This window comes from Ptychodera flava, chromosome 20 (genome assembly GCF_041260155.1).
Source record: "Ptychodera flava strain L36383 chromosome 20, AS_Pfla_20210202, whole genome shotgun sequence".
Taxonomy (NCBI): Eukaryota; Metazoa; Hemichordata; class Enteropneusta; family Ptychoderidae; genus Ptychodera; species Ptychodera flava.
The window spans coordinates 22719180-22737377 of NC_091947.1; the positions used below are offsets into that span (position 1 = coordinate 22719180).

The following is an 18198-nucleotide window of genomic DNA, read 5'->3' on the forward strand; positions in this document are numbered from 1 at the left end:
TATTTAATCAAATCCAGACAATTTTTTCCAGATTTCTCCCCAAATTCTGATAAAAAACTCTGCTCAATGAAAAGTGAAATCCATCTGGTCAACAATTATCAAAAATTACAGAAAAATCTGTAAAAAAGTAATAAAATTGCACAAATATTTTGTTGAAAAAATTAGAGCACTTAAAGGGTTAAAATAGAACTGGCTGTTGCATCCGTCAAGAGAGTTGAAATACAAGCATTTGTCTCTGTGTAGCAGTATTTAGTTTTTTCAAATGGCTGGAACACACACCATACAAGCATGATGAAAAAAAACCTGAAAAAAAGTTTACTCAACATTTCTTGTTTATTAGAGTTTTCCTAGGTTTATTCGAAGAATTGTTAAAGTCACAAATTCACAATTTGCCTGCATGAAATCACAAATGACCAGGAAATCCATGCCGGTAAAGCTGCAGTAAGCTGTTAGCTCTCAAAATGTCCTGAGTACTGTCTTCACAAACTTCAGTGCGGCAAACTCCTCCAGGTAATGATGCTTCTGAACAATGCATCATGAATAACGTTTTTCAAACATAAACAGGATATAGAAAATATCAAAGGAGGATTTTCTCTCTTGCTTTCTTCCCTTCCCTGTTCATTTGCATTTGAAGAGTTCTGTAACATAACAGTAAGCAGCATTTCTTTACTGTATGAAAGTTCCGAGTCCACAAACTGTCATTTCATCAATCTATCCCTTCACTGAGCTGAGCATAACAAGTAACACATACAATACTTTTCTAAGAGTTCCTAAGTTGACATTGCCAGATATCGTGTGTCTTGCAATTAGCTCCTTCTGAAGGATAACATTAGGATTTATCCTCTGGCTGAGGTGAAGGTTGTTAAACACTATGCCTAAAATATGCCCAACATATCACACAATAAAACCATATCAATCCAGGCACAGTATTGAATAAACTGGGTTGAAATATACAAGCAGTCCTCAATCCCTGGTTCTTGCATTAGTGCTTGTTGACATCCACTACTGATGCAACTTTAGTTCTTGTTCTCCTCAGAAAGTTGTGTCAAGATAATCAATTTGCTGAAAGATAAAGCTGATTAAGCAAAAATATTGAAAATATTGAAGTTTCAGTTTCATCAACAAGGAGTGTTCTCATCACAGTAAATGCAGAATTCATAGTAGATTCACAAGAAACCCACAGAGACCGTCTACTCTGATTTAAACTTCTCTGCTTCTTGTAGAAGTTCTTCCTTTGTTGATGTGTAATTACTCTCTTTCCAGCTCTCTCGCAGTCTGTCGATATACCTTCCAAACTTTTTCCCTGGTTTTATTCCCATGTTTATCAAGTCTTTCCCGGACACTGGGAATTTGGGCATCTGCCAGTTTTTTATTTCCGTGAGCATTTCAGCTTCTCCCTTGTACTTCAGTAACTCTACCACTTTGGAACGTGTGTCTGGATCTCTTACTGATCCCTGCAAAGCAAGATGAATGTTTTATGTCTAGAATAACCATCTGCAATAAAAGGGGGCTTAGATGTTTCATTTGGTTGTCTGTGAATTCACAGAGCATTGGTGTGGGATTTATGAATGTACAGCCAGTTAAACTATATTAATATCAAAGGCTTTCTGTTGGATGGAAAGAATTGACAAAAATGGGAAGAGTGAAATAATATTGTTAAAAGAAATTATAATACAGAAAAAATAATTCTCATTTGAGATATAATTAACAATGGAAGAAACAAACACACCCTTGTACAGGAATAAGTCTTTTCTTCTTCCTTCATATCTACTCACCATTATAATCATATCCTTGTATGGTTTCAGTGGTTCTTTGTGAGTGACATCTTTTCTATTGTCCACAATGAACAAGCCTATCTTTCTCTCCTCTGCAGAAATTTTTAATCTTTTGTCAAGGGCAAGGACACCCTTCTCATTTTTGAACAGTGAACTGACGACTGTCATTGGGTTTGGACTCAACAAAAGAGACCTATTGCACACTGTCTGGAATTCATTCAAGTCACCATCCTCCGGCAGTCCTGAAATGAAAACAAGGAATTTAAACGGTACCTATAATGAGCACCAAGTCCCTACATTTTTCAGACGTAACACAGAATTTTTGTGAGTTGATTAGAAACACTAACTGGTAAGCCAAGCTATAGGTTAAATACACTTCAAATTCTGTGTCACTTAAAAGTTTTGGGTATATAAGATAGAAAGTTAGTAGTCATTCTGACATTCACATCACCAATTAGCCTATAAACAAAATCTTTTTCTAGTTCAAACTTCAAAATGACAATTAATACACCAAACTCACATTTCACCACTGGTGTTTTGAATTTATCAACAATTTGAATAATTTGGGATTCCATAGTGATTGTGGATGTGTTCACAGTGAAATGGAGGTGAACAGGTTAAGAAGGGAAGACCAAGATCTACAGTCAACATGGAAGAAGATGAAAGACCAAAACTAACCCATGAATGTGTGCAGTCCAAGCTCATACATACACCTCATAAGATTGGCAGCATGGTTACCAACCACAATTTTCTTGAGTTCCATCCAGATTCGTTCACCAGAGATCCCTGCCAATCCATCTGCATTTTCTCTGATTGCTGTCAGTGTCTGTTGGCTGTGTTCATCTGAGCTCTCTGCTATTCTGCCATAAAATCTGCACATATCAGGTAAAACATTGTCAAGCAAATGACTTCTAGAAATTGCAAAGCACAAGAATATTTTCAGATGCTTGTTGCAAATGTTGCTAATTTAAAGAAATTTTGTACAATGCCCTTTTCAGCTAAATAAAATGTTAGATTCCTTTAAAGTCAGGCCAGAATTTTACCAGGCTTTCAAACCACCAAAAACTTACTGATGGCTGAATTTGAAATTTAGAAAATTTGCAACATTTTACCATCCAATTCTCCCTGAAAAAAAAAGAAACTTCTTTTGTTTACTTCATATTTACCAAAAGAGACTATAAAATTTGTCAACAAATGTCATTTGACCAGCTACCTGAAGTATCGAAGTATCCTTAGGTAATCTTCTTGTATCCTAGTGACAGCATTTCCTACAAATTCTACTTTTCGTCGTTCAAGATCTTCTTTGCCATTGAAGAAATCATACACAGTTCCATCTAAACCTATTGAGGAGGATAAATTATGTGACAGATGAAAAAGACATCACCTAGCTCAAACTGTTGGTCATGAATAGTTGACACATCTACTAATGATTATGTATAGCATATTGTCTGATTTCCTGGCACCAGACACTGACCTCTTAGCATGACCTATTGATGTTACTGTTTCCACTGAGATATTATTCCATAAAGTTAAACGATTGCAATTCTTTTAATGATGTAAATAATCACATAAATTCTCAAGTTTAAAATTAATTTTTTGGATGGGTGAATTGTACCAGCTACCATGAAATTTATTTCAGTTCCTGGAACGGAAGTGTCTCTGTCCTTTGTAATGTAATAATGTGATAACACAAAGAAACAATGTGACTCAGGAAGATTTATCCCTCAGGGACACTGTTTACACTTGATTGTACTTATATTTTAGGGTCAAAAATGCTATTTACCATCTCTAATGTGATAACATATGTGCTGAAATCAGTGAGATTCTCAAAGCTATTGAGGAGCATTTCATGATCTTTCTTGAATCCCCCTTGGCATAAAAACCTGCTTTGAAAGCCATCTATTATGATATGGGGTGACCCTAGTCTTACCTAGAAACATGGAATTGATTGTCAAGTCTCTCCTCTCAGCGTCTATTCTCCAATCTCTTGTGAACTCCACTTCTGCATGTCTTCCATCAGTCAGAACATCCACTCGCAGTGTTGTTACTTCAAAATTCATATTATTTATTCTTGGAGTTATTGTGCCATGTTTCTCTCCCTTTGTATTCAGCATCCTAATTCCTTCACTTTCGAACATGTCCTTCATTTCAGCTGGTGTTGCTGTTGTTGCAAAATCCACATCTTGTGGCTGTTTCTGTGGATGAAAAAGTGAACACAAGTCAGTTACTTCATTCATATGCACAAAAAAAAATCAGTTCTAGACTTCTATTATGTTTGGGATACAGATATGCAGGAGAAAGAATTATTTTGAAATGAATAAAAATGAATTCCTTTCTGTCACTCAAAAATTGCAATGATCCACAATGTTTTTCTTTAAATATGATAACTAAAAGTCAATTTCTTCCATCACACCAAATGATCTGGAAATTATTCTTACTTATTATTATTTACTGCTTATAAAAGTAGTTCTTTCAGTCCTGGATAGTTTAACTGTCATGTCTGATGTGCCACATAGTTACCATTCACAAAACCAGAAAAAAACTTTCCTTTGCTCCCCAATTTCTCATTTCCAGATCGGAAAATTCTTAATTAACGCCATACCCCTAACTAACCCTAACCCTACAAGCTTAGATTTGGCATGTCTTCTCAAAGGACCCCGCGGGGGTCTGAAGGAAGTCTTGCCAAAATATATGCCTCCAGGGGAAATAGTGATTGTGAGGAGAACAAAATGTGCAGTACATTTCTTCAGTCTACTCAGAGATGAAAGCTCTATATTATTGGGCAACAAAGATCACTGTAATAATCAATGACACTCACGCCCATGAGTAGATCTCTAACGGCTCCACCAGCAATTCTAAGTTCATGATTATGCTGTTTGAAGACATCAGCGAGTCTCCTCAGTTCGGGGGTAAACATGGAGTTGAACTCTTGTGAATCGACGTCAAGTTTGATCTTCTTCGCGCAATGGAGGGCGTCTGCTTCTGCCATTTTCCAGTTTGAGTACCGTCTAACAGATTGCAAGATAAACCCTCTCCTGATGCTCACATGCAATGTCCTGAAAAGCATCTGTCACATAATATAACGTCTATATTGATGCTTGGAATAGATATGACATGTATAAGGTGTACCCTGTGGATGACGAAATCGATTGGGTGAACGACGAAATCCAGCGTACGTCTCAGGAAAGGTGAGACAAGTGCCGCGTTACACGAGTCATCTGATTTAAGATAACTCGAAATGTGAAAAACAAATTATTCCTTTGCAAAGTAACCACAGAACCAACTTTCGCACATTTTCAAAACTTAAACACGTGTATTTTACTGCTCAACAGCGGCCTTGATGCGTGTTGAGGGCTATCAAGCGGCCATATTTGGGAAATCCCTTTGACCCTTAGGTCAGAGAATATAGAGAATACTATTGGCGAAACGGACTGCTGTGACCTGGTATAAACCATTATCACGTAGTGAGTGACAAGTTATTTAAAAACCATTTACAATGAAAAGAATAACTAATTAATATTCCATTTCATTTCCAGGGAGATATTATTGAGAATGTCATAAGTATCCGGAACTTTTGAAACTATATTCTCATCATCAGCATTTCGACGTTGACTTTTTAAAGCTATCTTGCCCTTTTGAATAATGGTATGAGCTACTTATTGTGGCGCGAATTTCGGGTGCAGTACACTTTATTACAAAATAACTCCGACTAATTGTCGCATCAATTGTCGGGATTAACACCAGGTCTGCGTGAAATTTTGTGACCAAGTTGAATGTAATCGTGACAAACATTAATTCAGCTGGTAAGTTGTAACGTTGTTTGGCAATACTCTTTTATGTAACCGCCCTAGAATACATGTAAAGTTTGCAATCAAACGTTTTCCATATGAAGGGGACTCCGATATAGCATGGATACAGAAACCGGAGGAAGAGGTCGCTCCCAGCACAGTGGTCCTAGCTCCATGATGGCACCGCGGTTTTGAACCCCCCCCCCCCCCACCTTTCGACAGCTAAGGTAGAAAGCGACTCGTTCATCTTTCATATATTGACTTTCGACCCGTAAACTTTTGTTGAAATGTAGGCATCTTGATCCTTGCGTGGCCCTGTGGTCTGACACCAACTTGACCTTTGACCCATATCTGTACTTTTGGCCCATTGATTTGTAGAAAGTGTTTGGTTTTGACAGAAATCAGTGTTCTTCAAAGATTTTTGACTCTGGAAATCCTCAAGCCTTTGCAGAGACAAATTATAGAGTTTGTGCTTTGCGAACTCATGGGCGTGATGAATCCTAGCTGTGGGTCCATATCTGTGGTGTTTTCAGACGGGATTCCTGCCTTTTACGGGCTGGTTTTGACTTTTATGATTTTAACCCCGCCACCACAGTCAAAACCAGCCCGTAAAAGGCAGGAATATCGTCTGAAAACACCACAGCTATGGACCCACAGCTAGATGAATCCATTCTCTATTGGTTTCAGGGGTAATATGAAGGATAGTATTTTGAACAAAAGGGGAAAAAATTTAATTCAGTAACAATTGGGACACAAACATATTCCGCTTACAAAAGTAAGAAAATTGTCTGAAATCAACAAAATTTGGAAAATTTAATTCTCTCTGATATACTCAAGCGGGACACTGCCTATAGGGTCGCAAATATATTTTTACCAACATTCATGATGAAAGCACATAACAAAAGACAAGTTAAAACTTTTCACACGCTGTTTTGTTGCAATGACAAACCCTAGAAAACACATTTCAGACTTTGTTTTGCAATATAATGACGATGATACATCCAGTATTTTCTGTAAATACAGGCTTTACTATGTGATTTTTCATTCATTAAATCATTTTCTATTTGTTTCTTGGACCTGGTCCAGTGGTAACTTACTTACCTTGCTTGGTTGCATGATACTGATTATTGGACCTGTTTTAACATCATATTGACAATGCGGAATAATTATGATGTGGATGTTACAAAATTGGTAACTGAGAAAAGTAAATTATTGTTATTGTTATTGTATAAGCCACCAAAAGGCCCTTCAAAAAGCAAACTAACCAACCTCTTCAAGTGCTAAGACAAAAGCTCATAAAACCAAAATTTACACTAATCTAAGTTCAGAACCTTTGTTGACATGAAAAAATGTGAAGGACTGCGCATATTTAAAACAACATTTACTAACATCACTTCTATATTTATCAATTCAGAGAATGAATTGCCTCCAGAGTTTCTAGTGTTAAAATGATGTTAATAATCATTAGTACTTATGAAAAACTATCTCCGCCATTATCAACATTCTAAATATTAGTACCATTGTATTTTGCCAAGTATCCCTCTGCTACCCGACAAGACACATTTATGTTGGTGATGGTATCATAGAAGAATGGACCACCAAAAACTACTGAAACTTGCTGAAGCTGGTGATTCTGACAAGCTGACAAATTTCCTGAAGGACATTGACAGTGAACAGGTAAAACATTCCTACTTTATCCTCTCAGCTGTAATCTCCTGTGTTTGCATTTTTTTGGTTACATTTCTTAAGTCCAGCCACGGTCCCTCTATCCATAGGATAGAGGGACCGTGAGGGACCGTGGTCCAGCACACTTATTGAAATGTTGCCTTTGGACCTAGTCAATTGTGTACAAATAAGCAAGTAGCAATTTCAATGGTGTAAAATGCTGTTTCTGATTATCTGAACTGTTTACAGAGAATTTTGCTGACTGAGTAGTGACACCATTTGCACCAGAGTTGGAGCTCAACTGGTTTTGAAAATCAACCCAGTAATGGTCTCATGTTATAGATCTTGCCTATTGGCACAGTACATACCAAGCATTTACCAGTCATTGTGAAACTGGCAATGGCATTGGTTGATGCAACCAAATAAGGCACAATGACTTTCAAAAGTCAAATAGTTACAAAAGAGACATTCTTACATCCCTGCTTCATATGTCAATATCAGGTCAAGTTAGTTAAAGCCAGTGAGGCATAACATGTCCTATACGTTGCACTTTAACAAAAACTTGAATGTTAAAACTTCAGATATTCAATTTTTTGTTAAAATGCAACATATGGGACATTCTATGATTCAGAGGCCCTCAATGAAGGCCTCTGAAAATGTAAATTGATTTTTAATAACTAAACCTGCTATAAGATATTATGCCAGGTGGAATTTCTACTATCATAATTTACTGACTCTGCAGATGGGGAAGTGATAGCAGCGTGTTCATTTTTAGCCGGATGCCGGCCAAATTGACCGGCTACTTTCGTATTTTGGCCGGCTACTTTTCAGCACTGTTTCGCTCTCAGGCCCGGAAATTCTGGTTTTGATAACAATAATTAGATTTTTTGGTGGTCTTGCAAGCCGCAGATTATATTTCAGAAGTGCCGATGTGGCTATATGTATTCTAGCAATTTACGCGTGAACTTGTTGCTATCACTGTAGTACCGCAATCAGCGAACGTGTTGTACTATACACTGGGAATCGCTCTCGAGGGCAACCTCGCTCGCCCTATCACAGCCCGAATTATTCCGACATTCACATCGGGTATAGCCGAAAATTGGTCTAACATACAATTACGTTATGCCCGCGAATAGCCGACCATTTCCGAATGAAGCCGACTTTTGTTTCGCTCAAACCCGGAAGAGAAAGTTGACGCTTGAGAGCTTTGGTTTTCTGCGTAAGAGTAGGGCCTAGTCTGATGGGTTTTGACTTTTGTAGGTTTTTGATCAAATCTAAAGCGACCACAAGTTACTGAGTCTCATTTTTCATACTTTCGAAACGCCACGTCAATCTATCCATGGTCGATCACGATGTCAATATTCAACTCAAGTCGATCGACATCGCATTTTGTGGAGGGGCCGTGGTTGTGTGCATCGCTGAAGAGAAAGTCGACGCTTGAAAACTTTGATTTTCTGACTTTGTCTGTTGGTTTTGGGAGGTTTAGTCAAATCTAAATAAACAAAAATTACTTGGTCTCACTTTTCGCTACGTCGCTACGTCGATCACAGTGTCAAATTTCAGGTCGACCGGATATCGCGTTGTGTGTACTGTGTTACAATTGACTACCGTGCTTTGTACACACACGGTGTAGTACAGGATTGCGTTCAGTGTCGTTAGTTTGAGGTTTTATCAAACATGAACACTGAAATTTAGCTCTCTTTTTCAATTATATTCAACATCAGCAAAAAATCAATAATCAGCTCGCGATTCGTTTTATTGTGAAATTAGTACAGTGAATTAAAATCACTGAAAATTGTGTTCCTATAATTCATTGAATTGAATAAACTCTTTTATTTTACTGTATCTTCAATCAAGTCTATTTAAATCAGTAAAACACTTTGTACAGCCAGGCTGGTCAGGATTCTAGCGGATCGTTATCTGGGTTGTGAAAACCCTAGGCCCTATTCTATGATGTATTTCAAATGTTTGTTCAAGTCATGAGCTAAATATAATTCTACACAACAGTCTGGTGAAATTTTGCTATTATCCTTGTCAACTGAATGCAGTTGACAGGCCCGAGTGATATCAATTAATTTTTCTGACTTTTTTAAAACTTTATCCCTTGAAAACATGTTGTAATTGGCAATGATAATGATTATTCTGTATGCTGAAATGGTCTTTAATACTGTACAATGCATAAAATTACTCCAAAATGTCTTCAAAATTAAAATTCTTGCCCACAGGGACGGGGAAACCCTCCCCCTGTGTGTATGTTGAAATAGCCTTTTATACACTGTATAAGAATGCATAAAATTACTCAGAAATGTCTTCAATTTAAAAATAATCCTTAACACTCTCATGCTGAAATGGTCTTTCATAATAATGATAATAATAATAATTTATTGTTTAAAGACCACTACACACCTTGTCTCAGTGGTCTGTACATTACAGAAAATTACTGGAAGAACTAAAATTAACGCAGAAATACAAAATAAGTCACAGAGGAAAGAGTGAAATTAAAAACAATCGATAAAATCAAGCAAGCTAAAATCTAGACTAAAGGATCCTACCTAAAAACAGCAAAGAAAGTAGTTTAAAAAATTTCACTAAAAATGATAAAAAAATAAATAAACTATAAAACATGCAGGTAAAAATTATATCCAAGTCAACAGTAGCATTGACGAAAAATAATGGTTTTAAGAGACTTCTTAAAAAGAGCGAATTTCTTTATCATCCTAAGTTCGGGTGGCAAACTATTCCACAGTTTAGGGGCATACACGCTGAAAGCTCTGTCACCATATGTTCTAGACAGTTGTTTCCCGTGATCTTTGACAGAAAGGGATTCAATCTTACACCGACACTCCATACAGTACAAAATGCATGAAATTACTACAAAATGTCTTCAAATTTTAAAAATTTCTTGCACACAGGGAGGGCATCCCCTCCCTGAACCCCCCCCCCCCCGTGTGTATGTTGGAACAGCCTTTTATACACTGTATATGCATGAAATTGCTCAGTACTGTCCCCCCCCCCCCCCCCCCCCCCCGCCCGCCCCGGGAACCTGGTTGCACACAGAAGCTAACCGCCTACTTTTCTGAATTTTCCGCCTACTTCAAAATTTTTTGAGAACCCGTGATAGGCCTGGCAGAATAAGACTTAGTGTAAATTAATAATATTGTCCCTGTCTCCAAAACTTTATTCTATACATTATTTAATCTTCAGATAACCAAAACTTTTGAGAGTTATGCAGTCCGAGGACAAGGTGATCCAGTAGCCTTACTCAGAGCAGTACTGTCTGGATCACCATGTACAACCACACAGGGAATCTCTCACAGACTTGGCATGTACACCAAAGCTATCAAGCTGTTGTCTGGCAGCAACCTTAGCAACAACACAGCATCTGAAATGGTTGGAGTTCTCTTGATGGAGGTACGGAATGTTAAACTTGCATCATGTGTTTTGGTTAAAAGGTCGGCCCACAGACTATTTGTTTGCCGTCCGTGTGCTTGTAGGTTTTCAGAGAAAACGAAGAAAACAAACAGTATTACAAATAGAAATATTATTTCAGGAAAAATTGCAACCTATAGTTTTATGCAATGTATAATTAGTACAAGTCGCTAATGTGATGTGCCCTATGTTGTAGATTTATTCACCCTACATGTATTTAGCGACACAGTGTTTTAGTTTGTATTCTGATATGCCATGCTCGCCAAGAAACCATCAGCTGTTTTAATCCAACAGGCAGATTCATTTACTGGCAAGAGTTTAGCTGAGTTGGCCAATCTCTATGTGGATTCCATCAAAGCAGGGGAAATTACCAATGGAAAGTAAGTTACTTGTCATGTTGATTTAAATGTAACAATAATCATGTTCAGAATTGGTATGGGAAGAGATGTACAATACTCAGACAAAAAAATGGAAATGGTTGAGTACAATCATAGACCCTGATGGTAGAGTACTATTGATCAAGTTGAAGTGACACAGGAGTCTCATTAAGTCACAATTTTAGGACATACATATTTTACATTGATAATTAGTTATTATCATCAGATTGGCATACCTGAACAGCGATAATTAATACACTTTGTATAAATAAATATAATAATAACTATGATGCAGGTCAGGCATCAGATCGGACATATTTGCAAGAGAAGTATCACAGAAGAGAAACCTCAAAAAATCATCAACATGCAGACAACCTGGTGTGACTTTTGAATCATTGCATCATAAATGTAACCATTTGTTTATTATGTCAAACAACACAAGACTGGTGTTCATACTGTCTATACTATCTTGTTAAACAGGGCATTTGAGCTCTTCCCCAAGATTTTATCTGCGCTGGCTGCCAAGGAGACAGTTGCCTATGGCAACAGTGAGATGACAGGTGGGGATTACAAGAGCCATGTGTTGAACACCCTCTGTTCCAGCAAGTAAGTAATCGCCAGTTTCAACCTGTATGAGTCGCATAGTAATTCTTCACCAGCTGATTCCAAGTTTGCCACAAAGGGGCAGTTGGGAGTACTAAAAATTGGCAAAGCAAGAGAGAACAGTTTATCCTCACTTCTTATAAAGATCTAACTACTGTTGTAGTCAACACATAATTACTGGAGTATATCTGTCTATGGTCAGCAATGAGAGTATATATCCAGCTTTCCAGTCACCAGGACAAAACTTTGAGGACACAAGGTCTTAATTTGTGTTTTTCTTGGAAATACTTACAGGTGGGGTGCTGACTGCGTGATTCATCTAGCTGCCATGTTCAGGTATGTTGTACAGAATAACTGATACAAGGGTTTTCATGTGAAATTATCAAAAGGAAAATAACATGAGAGCAAATCCTTCAAATGTGCATAGTTCAAGATTTAGTCTGCATTTGGTAGGGATAGTCATACTATCAAATTGAGCACTGATCAGATGATTACAAAGTTAAAAGAATCTGTGAGCTGTGAAATTTTTTTGCTTTTATATGATAAAACCACAATTTTATACATTTTTATCATCTGATATGGAATGATATTTTGTTACTGGTATTACAATTTCAATTTTCTAGGGATATTCCTCTCAGTCCTGAAGAACTCAAGTTTGTTATTGATAAGATTTTGAGAATGTTCAAAACCATGGAGCTACAGGAACTGCCACCACTGGTCTACCAACTCTTGCTTTTGTCTACAAAGGTAAACTTGGGTATTTTTCAACACTCATCATCACAAGTATCAACAAGTTGCTGAATTTCTCTCTACCACTGAAGCAGGAGAAGCCGCAACACACAAAAGTCAAGATATTGAGCATATTTTCACATAATCATTTATGTTAGAGAATATTGTGAAGAGCAATCTCTATCCTTTGATTGTAAATAAGAACTTGATGCTTACTAAATATGCACTTCAGACCAGCCAATGCTATCAGAAAAATTTGTGAACATCCTGAAGTCACTGACTTGTTGTCCGGCCATCTAAAGTTGCTTTTGTGATTTAGTAGTTTGAAACAAATGGGAAAGAAACTAAAAAGGGAGAGATTATACTTTTTTCCAGGGACATAAGAGATTGGTACTAGAGGGAATATCAAGCTTTTTCAATGAACAGGACAACATATGCCGAGAACAAAACAAAGACCAAAGGTTGGTAACTTTGTCAATTTTTTCAATTTCAAAAAGGCGTTATTTCTGGTGTTTTTGTATCACGTTGGATATGTTAAGTTGGTTCATAGTCTGATATGGACTCAAGAATCCATGTATATATTTTACTGACATAGTTAGGAATGTATGGATTAGAGTTTGTTTAACTGCTCACTACTTGTCATGCAATCTTGGCCCTTGTGTGTAAAGTAAATTCTGTTTGTTGTATTGATGATTATTTGTCATCCATCCTCTCCCCAAGAAAATATAATAATAATTGCAACAATAATAATAAATATAATAATAATAATTATAATTGCAGTATACCAGTTATAGCACTTCACATCATTTTTATTTTGGGACATTTCAGGGATGATGATTTGTCCACTGTGTCATCTGAACAGTTGAGACACATGGAAGGTACCATTATTCTACACATAACATTTGCTATCAAACAAGACCAAGAACTTGGCAGAGAATTTATCAAATATTTAAAGGTAAATACAAAATCTATCAAACTCACTGAGAATGTGATTTCTTCTAGCAGTAGAATCTCAATCTACTGCTGTTGTTACAGACTAACAGATTCAATGGTGTGATAGGGCTGATTTCCAATGAGTTCAATAGTAAATATACAAAAATAAATAAATATTAGTTTGAAATATGTGACAAGACTTTCAGAAAAATACTCACTTGAGAATTACAAAAATGGTGCTTCGTTCATTTCTATACCGGTATGTTAGAGCAAACCATAAAAATCATGTCACATGCAGTGACCCATTCCAGTAATAATCACTGCTAAAAAAATGATAAATGCCAGAATGTCTGTCTGTAGCGGTCAATTCATATAAGTGATGATATACTTGGTAACAAATCTACAATCACAATCAGTGCTATTTGGCAAGCAGCTGTAAGATTAATGTTTTATTGACCATTCTGTAGATTTAACAGTAAGTTTTACTACAGACACAGTTTAATCATCAGTGTGGTTAGAGTATCAATCTGTTTTATATCAAGATAGTATAAATAAATCAAAATTCTGCAGCTAATTTTTTTATACCAACTTTTGGTATAGGCTGGTCAGCAAGGATCCTCTGCAAAGATATTAACACCATTCAATGTTGCCTTGGCACTCTCCATCGCAAGAATTCACAGATTTGAAGAGTCTGTAAGTATAATAATGACTTGTTTTCAATACAGCAGTTTCTCTTGCTACCCTTTGCTACCCTTTCACTCCTATATTGCTTCTTAGAAGCTTTGGCATTGAAAACAACAGGGTTAAATCAAAATGTGATAACGAAAGGGTCAAATCTACAATAACTGGTCTGGTACTTCATTTTGCTTTCATTGTACTATGAAAGTTCCTGCATTCCTGAAGAAGGCTGATCACATCCTCCTTGTGGTGGAAATCAGTACTTGCCTAGGGATGCCAATAATGGTGAATGAATACAAACATTCACCTTAGGTAATATTGAATTGTAGTTGAACTTAGAAGGGACCCATCATTCATTAATCTCCCCAAAGGTGCCACTATATGTCAACAAGGTATGCACAAACATATACGCTTGAAATGGTTGGGAATTATATACAGAATAAGTCAAGTGTATGATGATTTTCTCATTTGAAAGCAAGCTTTGAACTTTTCTCTAATAAAATTATTGCCTCTAACTGTCAGTCTGTAAGTATTACTTTGGAGAAGTGTATAAGTAAGAAATGGACAACTCTAAAGATAAATTGCAAACCATTAATAACTCATGCATGTGCGTATCATTATCTTCCAGATATTTGATTTCCTGAGAGCATCCATTATAAAGAGTTTCAAAGATGCAGAGAAAAAGAAGTCTTCCAAATGGACTGAAGGTAACACAGCCTTTCTAGTGATAAAAGTTGGACACTAGCATTTGCTTATTCACAACTTGGCTGATCTTGCATCTTACAAATAAATTGATGAGCATATTCCTGAAAACAGAATCATTATAATGTGCTTAATTTGTAAAATGCCCATAAAGCTCTATGAGAAATTCATGTCAAGTTTTGTCAAATATTATTTCTCAAGGATGAGGATATACTGATCAGTACATGCAAAAATATGTTTAATATGATGACTTTTACAATTTAAATCTTTCAGAATTGGTGCCCGAATCATTCATTGTCAAAAATCAAATACTTGAAACTGTTCAGAACAGGTTAGTTTTTAGCCTTGCTCTTTTAAAGCTACCTCCTGCGGCTTTTTTTTTTGGGGGGGGGGGAGTAAATTTTCTGTAATTGTTGGAAAAGCATCTCCATCGTCTCTGTCTAGTCTTTGTTCATGAGAATTGCATTTGACTTTACATCGTATTATACCCAGTTAGTCAAGTTGTAACAATGTAAAATATTTTTAGACCATCCAATAAAATCTGTTCATTAGACATAAGATTTCATGTCACCAAGTACCCTGTGCACGAATAAAAAAGTTAATTTTTCTTCTGAACAAAAGATGACAAACTGAAACTGGTATAATCACAAAGTGAGACAAACAAACATTAAATCACCTACTTTATATATCATAAAGTTATTTCAAAAATCGAATCATAAAGCAAAGTTTGCTGGTCTACCGGTACTTGTGCATTTTTTTGCTCTTGCAGTTCATGTCTTTCATTGATGTATCACTCTGTATATCTGAATTTAAATCTGTCACAATCCATGCATGTATTTTCATCAATGATCTACTCCCCCATGCAGTCTATATGGTTGGGACCATGTAACGCAAGGCTTGGTACAGCTTGGATTTACATTGATGGACTCATTTGGACCAAAAGCAGGACCTTTTGGGAAAAGTGCTGGTATGCAGAAAGAGCTTTGTTTCTCATTTTTTATTGTTAATCTTTTTGCCGAGCAATTGAATTTTTTGGAATATTTATTATCTGCCAATAACATTTCCAAGTTTGGATCGTTTTACAATAGTTAGTGGAATTTCAATACTTCAAAAATAAACAACCATATTCAAACTATAAAAGGAGACTACTTGATAACTTATCAAATCAAATGCAACTCAGTAATAAAGCAATTGTGAAATGTTACCTTTTGAGATAAAGGAATATTTTCCATATCTTAATGCTGATCAACTATCATGTCATATTTTTTAACATTCACATGTAAAATTCCCAATTGACAATTTTGGATTTTTCAGGAGTATTTTAAAGTGCAGTATTTTAGCTTAGAGTCCCTGCAACCCTGTATAATTAAAAAAATCTCTCTCTTTTCAGAAAGTACATCACACATCAAGACTCCAAGCCAACAAGCCTGTGATTTGGGAAGTAAAGTTTTGATAGAGACTTTCAAAGTACATGAACTGGTCAGGTCGGAGATATTGGAACAGATTTTGAATCGAGTGGTTACCAAGACGACTGCCCCTGTCAGTCATTACATCGGTAAGTTACACAGCATGTGAATACCACATGTGTGTATGAAGCAACCATCTTGTTCACATGCTTTGGATCTTTAAAAATTATTCTGATGCACTGTCAAGCTAGAGTTACTTTATTGTCGTGAGAGTGTGTCCCCCTTTGAAAACCTTATTTCTTTTCTATTTGTTGCTGCCATTTAATTTCATGTGACGTCGCTGAAATAAACCTCCAACAATTTATGAGAAACAATACTATCTCAAGGATAAAGTTATCCTCGTACGTTTCAATTTCATTGTTGTTCCTTTTGGTAATTAAAGGCTAGTCTCAGAATAGCCTTCATGGTAAGGCAGCATTTCTTGTATACCCCACTGGGATGATGTTAATTTGCAACAATGCTCAGCATAAAATTAAGTAATCTTGGAAATAATAAATTTTACCAATAATTTATATTTTGTGACTTTAGTGACTTAGAAGTTTATAGTGTGTAATATCGGCACCATAGAATTCCGTTACAAATGTTACCTCACTATGCTCAGTTAAAGGGGAAGTTCACCAAGGATGATTTTTACATATGTGCTAGCTTTGTGGTCACTTACCCCGGAAAAGCTATTTTCGCCATTTATAACTTGCACGATTTTTACAAAAACCGATAGAAATAGTACAAGAAGTCGCCCATGTAATTTGAATCATGGGAAAAAGCGCCAAGCTTAGAGCTTGCATAATGTGATATGGAGGGCACCATTATCCCAAGGGTATGGCATTGTCCACTCACCCATGCTTAAACCAGGCTGTGCGTATTTACATAACTTTTGTTTATACTGACTATCCTTGCATAAACGATGATCACTTATAATAACTGTCCCCTGTCAGATTTTGTGTTGCAGTTTACTACTGTGTTGCTGTGAGTGGGCAATGTGGGGGCCATACCCATCCGAAGATGGTCCCTTCCATATCACATGATGCAAGCTCCAAGCTTGGGGCTTATTTCCCATGATTCAAATAACATGGGCAACTTCCTGTACTATTTTTATCATTTTCGTAAAAAATCCAGCGAGTTATAAATGGTGAAAATAGCTTTTCTGGGGTAAATGACCACAGAGCTACCACATATGTAAAAATCATCCTTGGTGAACTTCCCCTTTAAATTTTTGTATATTTTATTTCACAGACTTGTTGTCCAACACCATCAGCTCAGCGCCACAGATCCTGCTGGATTCATTGCCTAAAGTGCGTGAAGCTTTCGACTACCTGGCGTACTTACCGACCAGTTCTGCAGAAGGACTAATGAAAGCCATACAGCCATTGATGAAGATCAGCATGACACTGAAAGACTCCCTGATACTGGTACTCCGGAAAGCAATGTTTTCAAGGTAAGATTGTGATTCTTTAATGAAATTATCCTTTCTCTTGAGACATTTTTGAAACAAAGCTAAACAAGTCGTATGCCAAGGTTGGACCTTGGCAGATGAAAATAGGGGTCGAAAGATATTAATTGTAGGGTGCAATTAATAGAGACAGAGTGGTATGTATCACTGTGGAGTTTAATACAACACCAAATATGGCTATGCAAAGAATAGATTCTTTAATGGTTAATAATTAACCATCTGTGAATGGCAAGAGATTTATGTCCCACTACCATTTGGAGGCTATGGTCAGTTATACCATAATTTACAGTATTAATTCCTGGTAATAGAGCCTCAGAATAATGGGATTTTCTTTCAAATTGTTATTAAGAAAATTCTTCAAATCCTTTGTCATGCGCAGTCAAACTTGTCTCAGTACACTCAGTGTGACAGTTTTCGGACAGGGTAGTGAATTTCGCCCAAAGTCGTTTCGTAAATGACCAGCAATACGAAATCTTATTACCATACCTTTCGAAACTTTATTGTGGTTATCCTCAAACTCAGTTGACGCGACGGGAGCGGTATTTCGGGGTCAAAGTTGCCAAAGTTTTGACCCCATGTTGAGGGCGTAGTAATCGGACTGCA

General features: G+C 36.6%; 2 protein-coding genes across 3 annotated transcripts in view; one reads left to right on the forward strand and one right to left on the reverse strand.

Moving 5' to 3' along the window:
* Window positions 1–314: 314 nt before the first annotated feature.
* On the reverse strand, window positions 315–5168 carry LOC139120339 (CCA tRNA nucleotidyltransferase 1, mitochondrial-like). Its single transcript, XM_070684675.1, has 6 exons — window positions 4594–5168; window positions 3706–3970; window positions 2989–3115; window positions 2454–2647; window positions 1776–2017; window positions 315–1454 (listed from the first exon to the last, which is right to left on the reverse strand). Exons 1-6 carry the CDS (start codon window positions 4840–4842, stop codon window positions 1191–1193), a joined length of 1341 nt encoding a protein of 446 aa, XP_070540776.1. The 5' UTR covers window positions 4843–5168; the 3' UTR covers window positions 315–1190.
* Window positions 5169–5440: 272 nt separating this feature from the next.
* LOC139120336 (Fanconi anemia group I protein-like) overlaps window positions 5441–18198 on the forward strand; it is a 70681-nt gene continuing 57923 nt past the window's right edge. The window contains exons 1-15 of one of the 2 annotated variants that reach the window (XM_070684669.1): window positions 5441–5578; window positions 7099–7240; window positions 10433–10639; window positions 10952–11037; window positions 11515–11640; window positions 11932–11973; window positions 12261–12384; window positions 12742–12827; window positions 13195–13321; window positions 13900–13992; window positions 14606–14684; window positions 14953–15010; window positions 15546–15646; window positions 16070–16234; window positions 17379–17580. In XM_070684669.1, the coding sequence (XP_070540770.1) occupies window positions 7154–7240; window positions 10433–10639; window positions 10952–11037; window positions 11515–11640; window positions 11932–11973; window positions 12261–12384; window positions 12742–12827; window positions 13195–13321; window positions 13900–13992; window positions 14606–14684; window positions 14953–15010; window positions 15546–15646; window positions 16070–16234; window positions 17379–17580 (1583 nt within the window). In that variant the 5' untranslated portion in view covers window positions 5441–5578; window positions 7099–7153. Of the gene's footprint in view, window positions 5579–7078; window positions 7241–10432; window positions 10640–10951; window positions 11038–11514; window positions 11641–11931; window positions 11974–12260; window positions 12385–12741; window positions 12828–13194; window positions 13322–13899; window positions 13993–14605; window positions 14685–14952; window positions 15011–15545; window positions 15647–16069; window positions 16235–17378; window positions 17581–18198 lie in introns of both variants that reach the window. The other variant, XM_070684670.1, reaches the window with a different exon arrangement.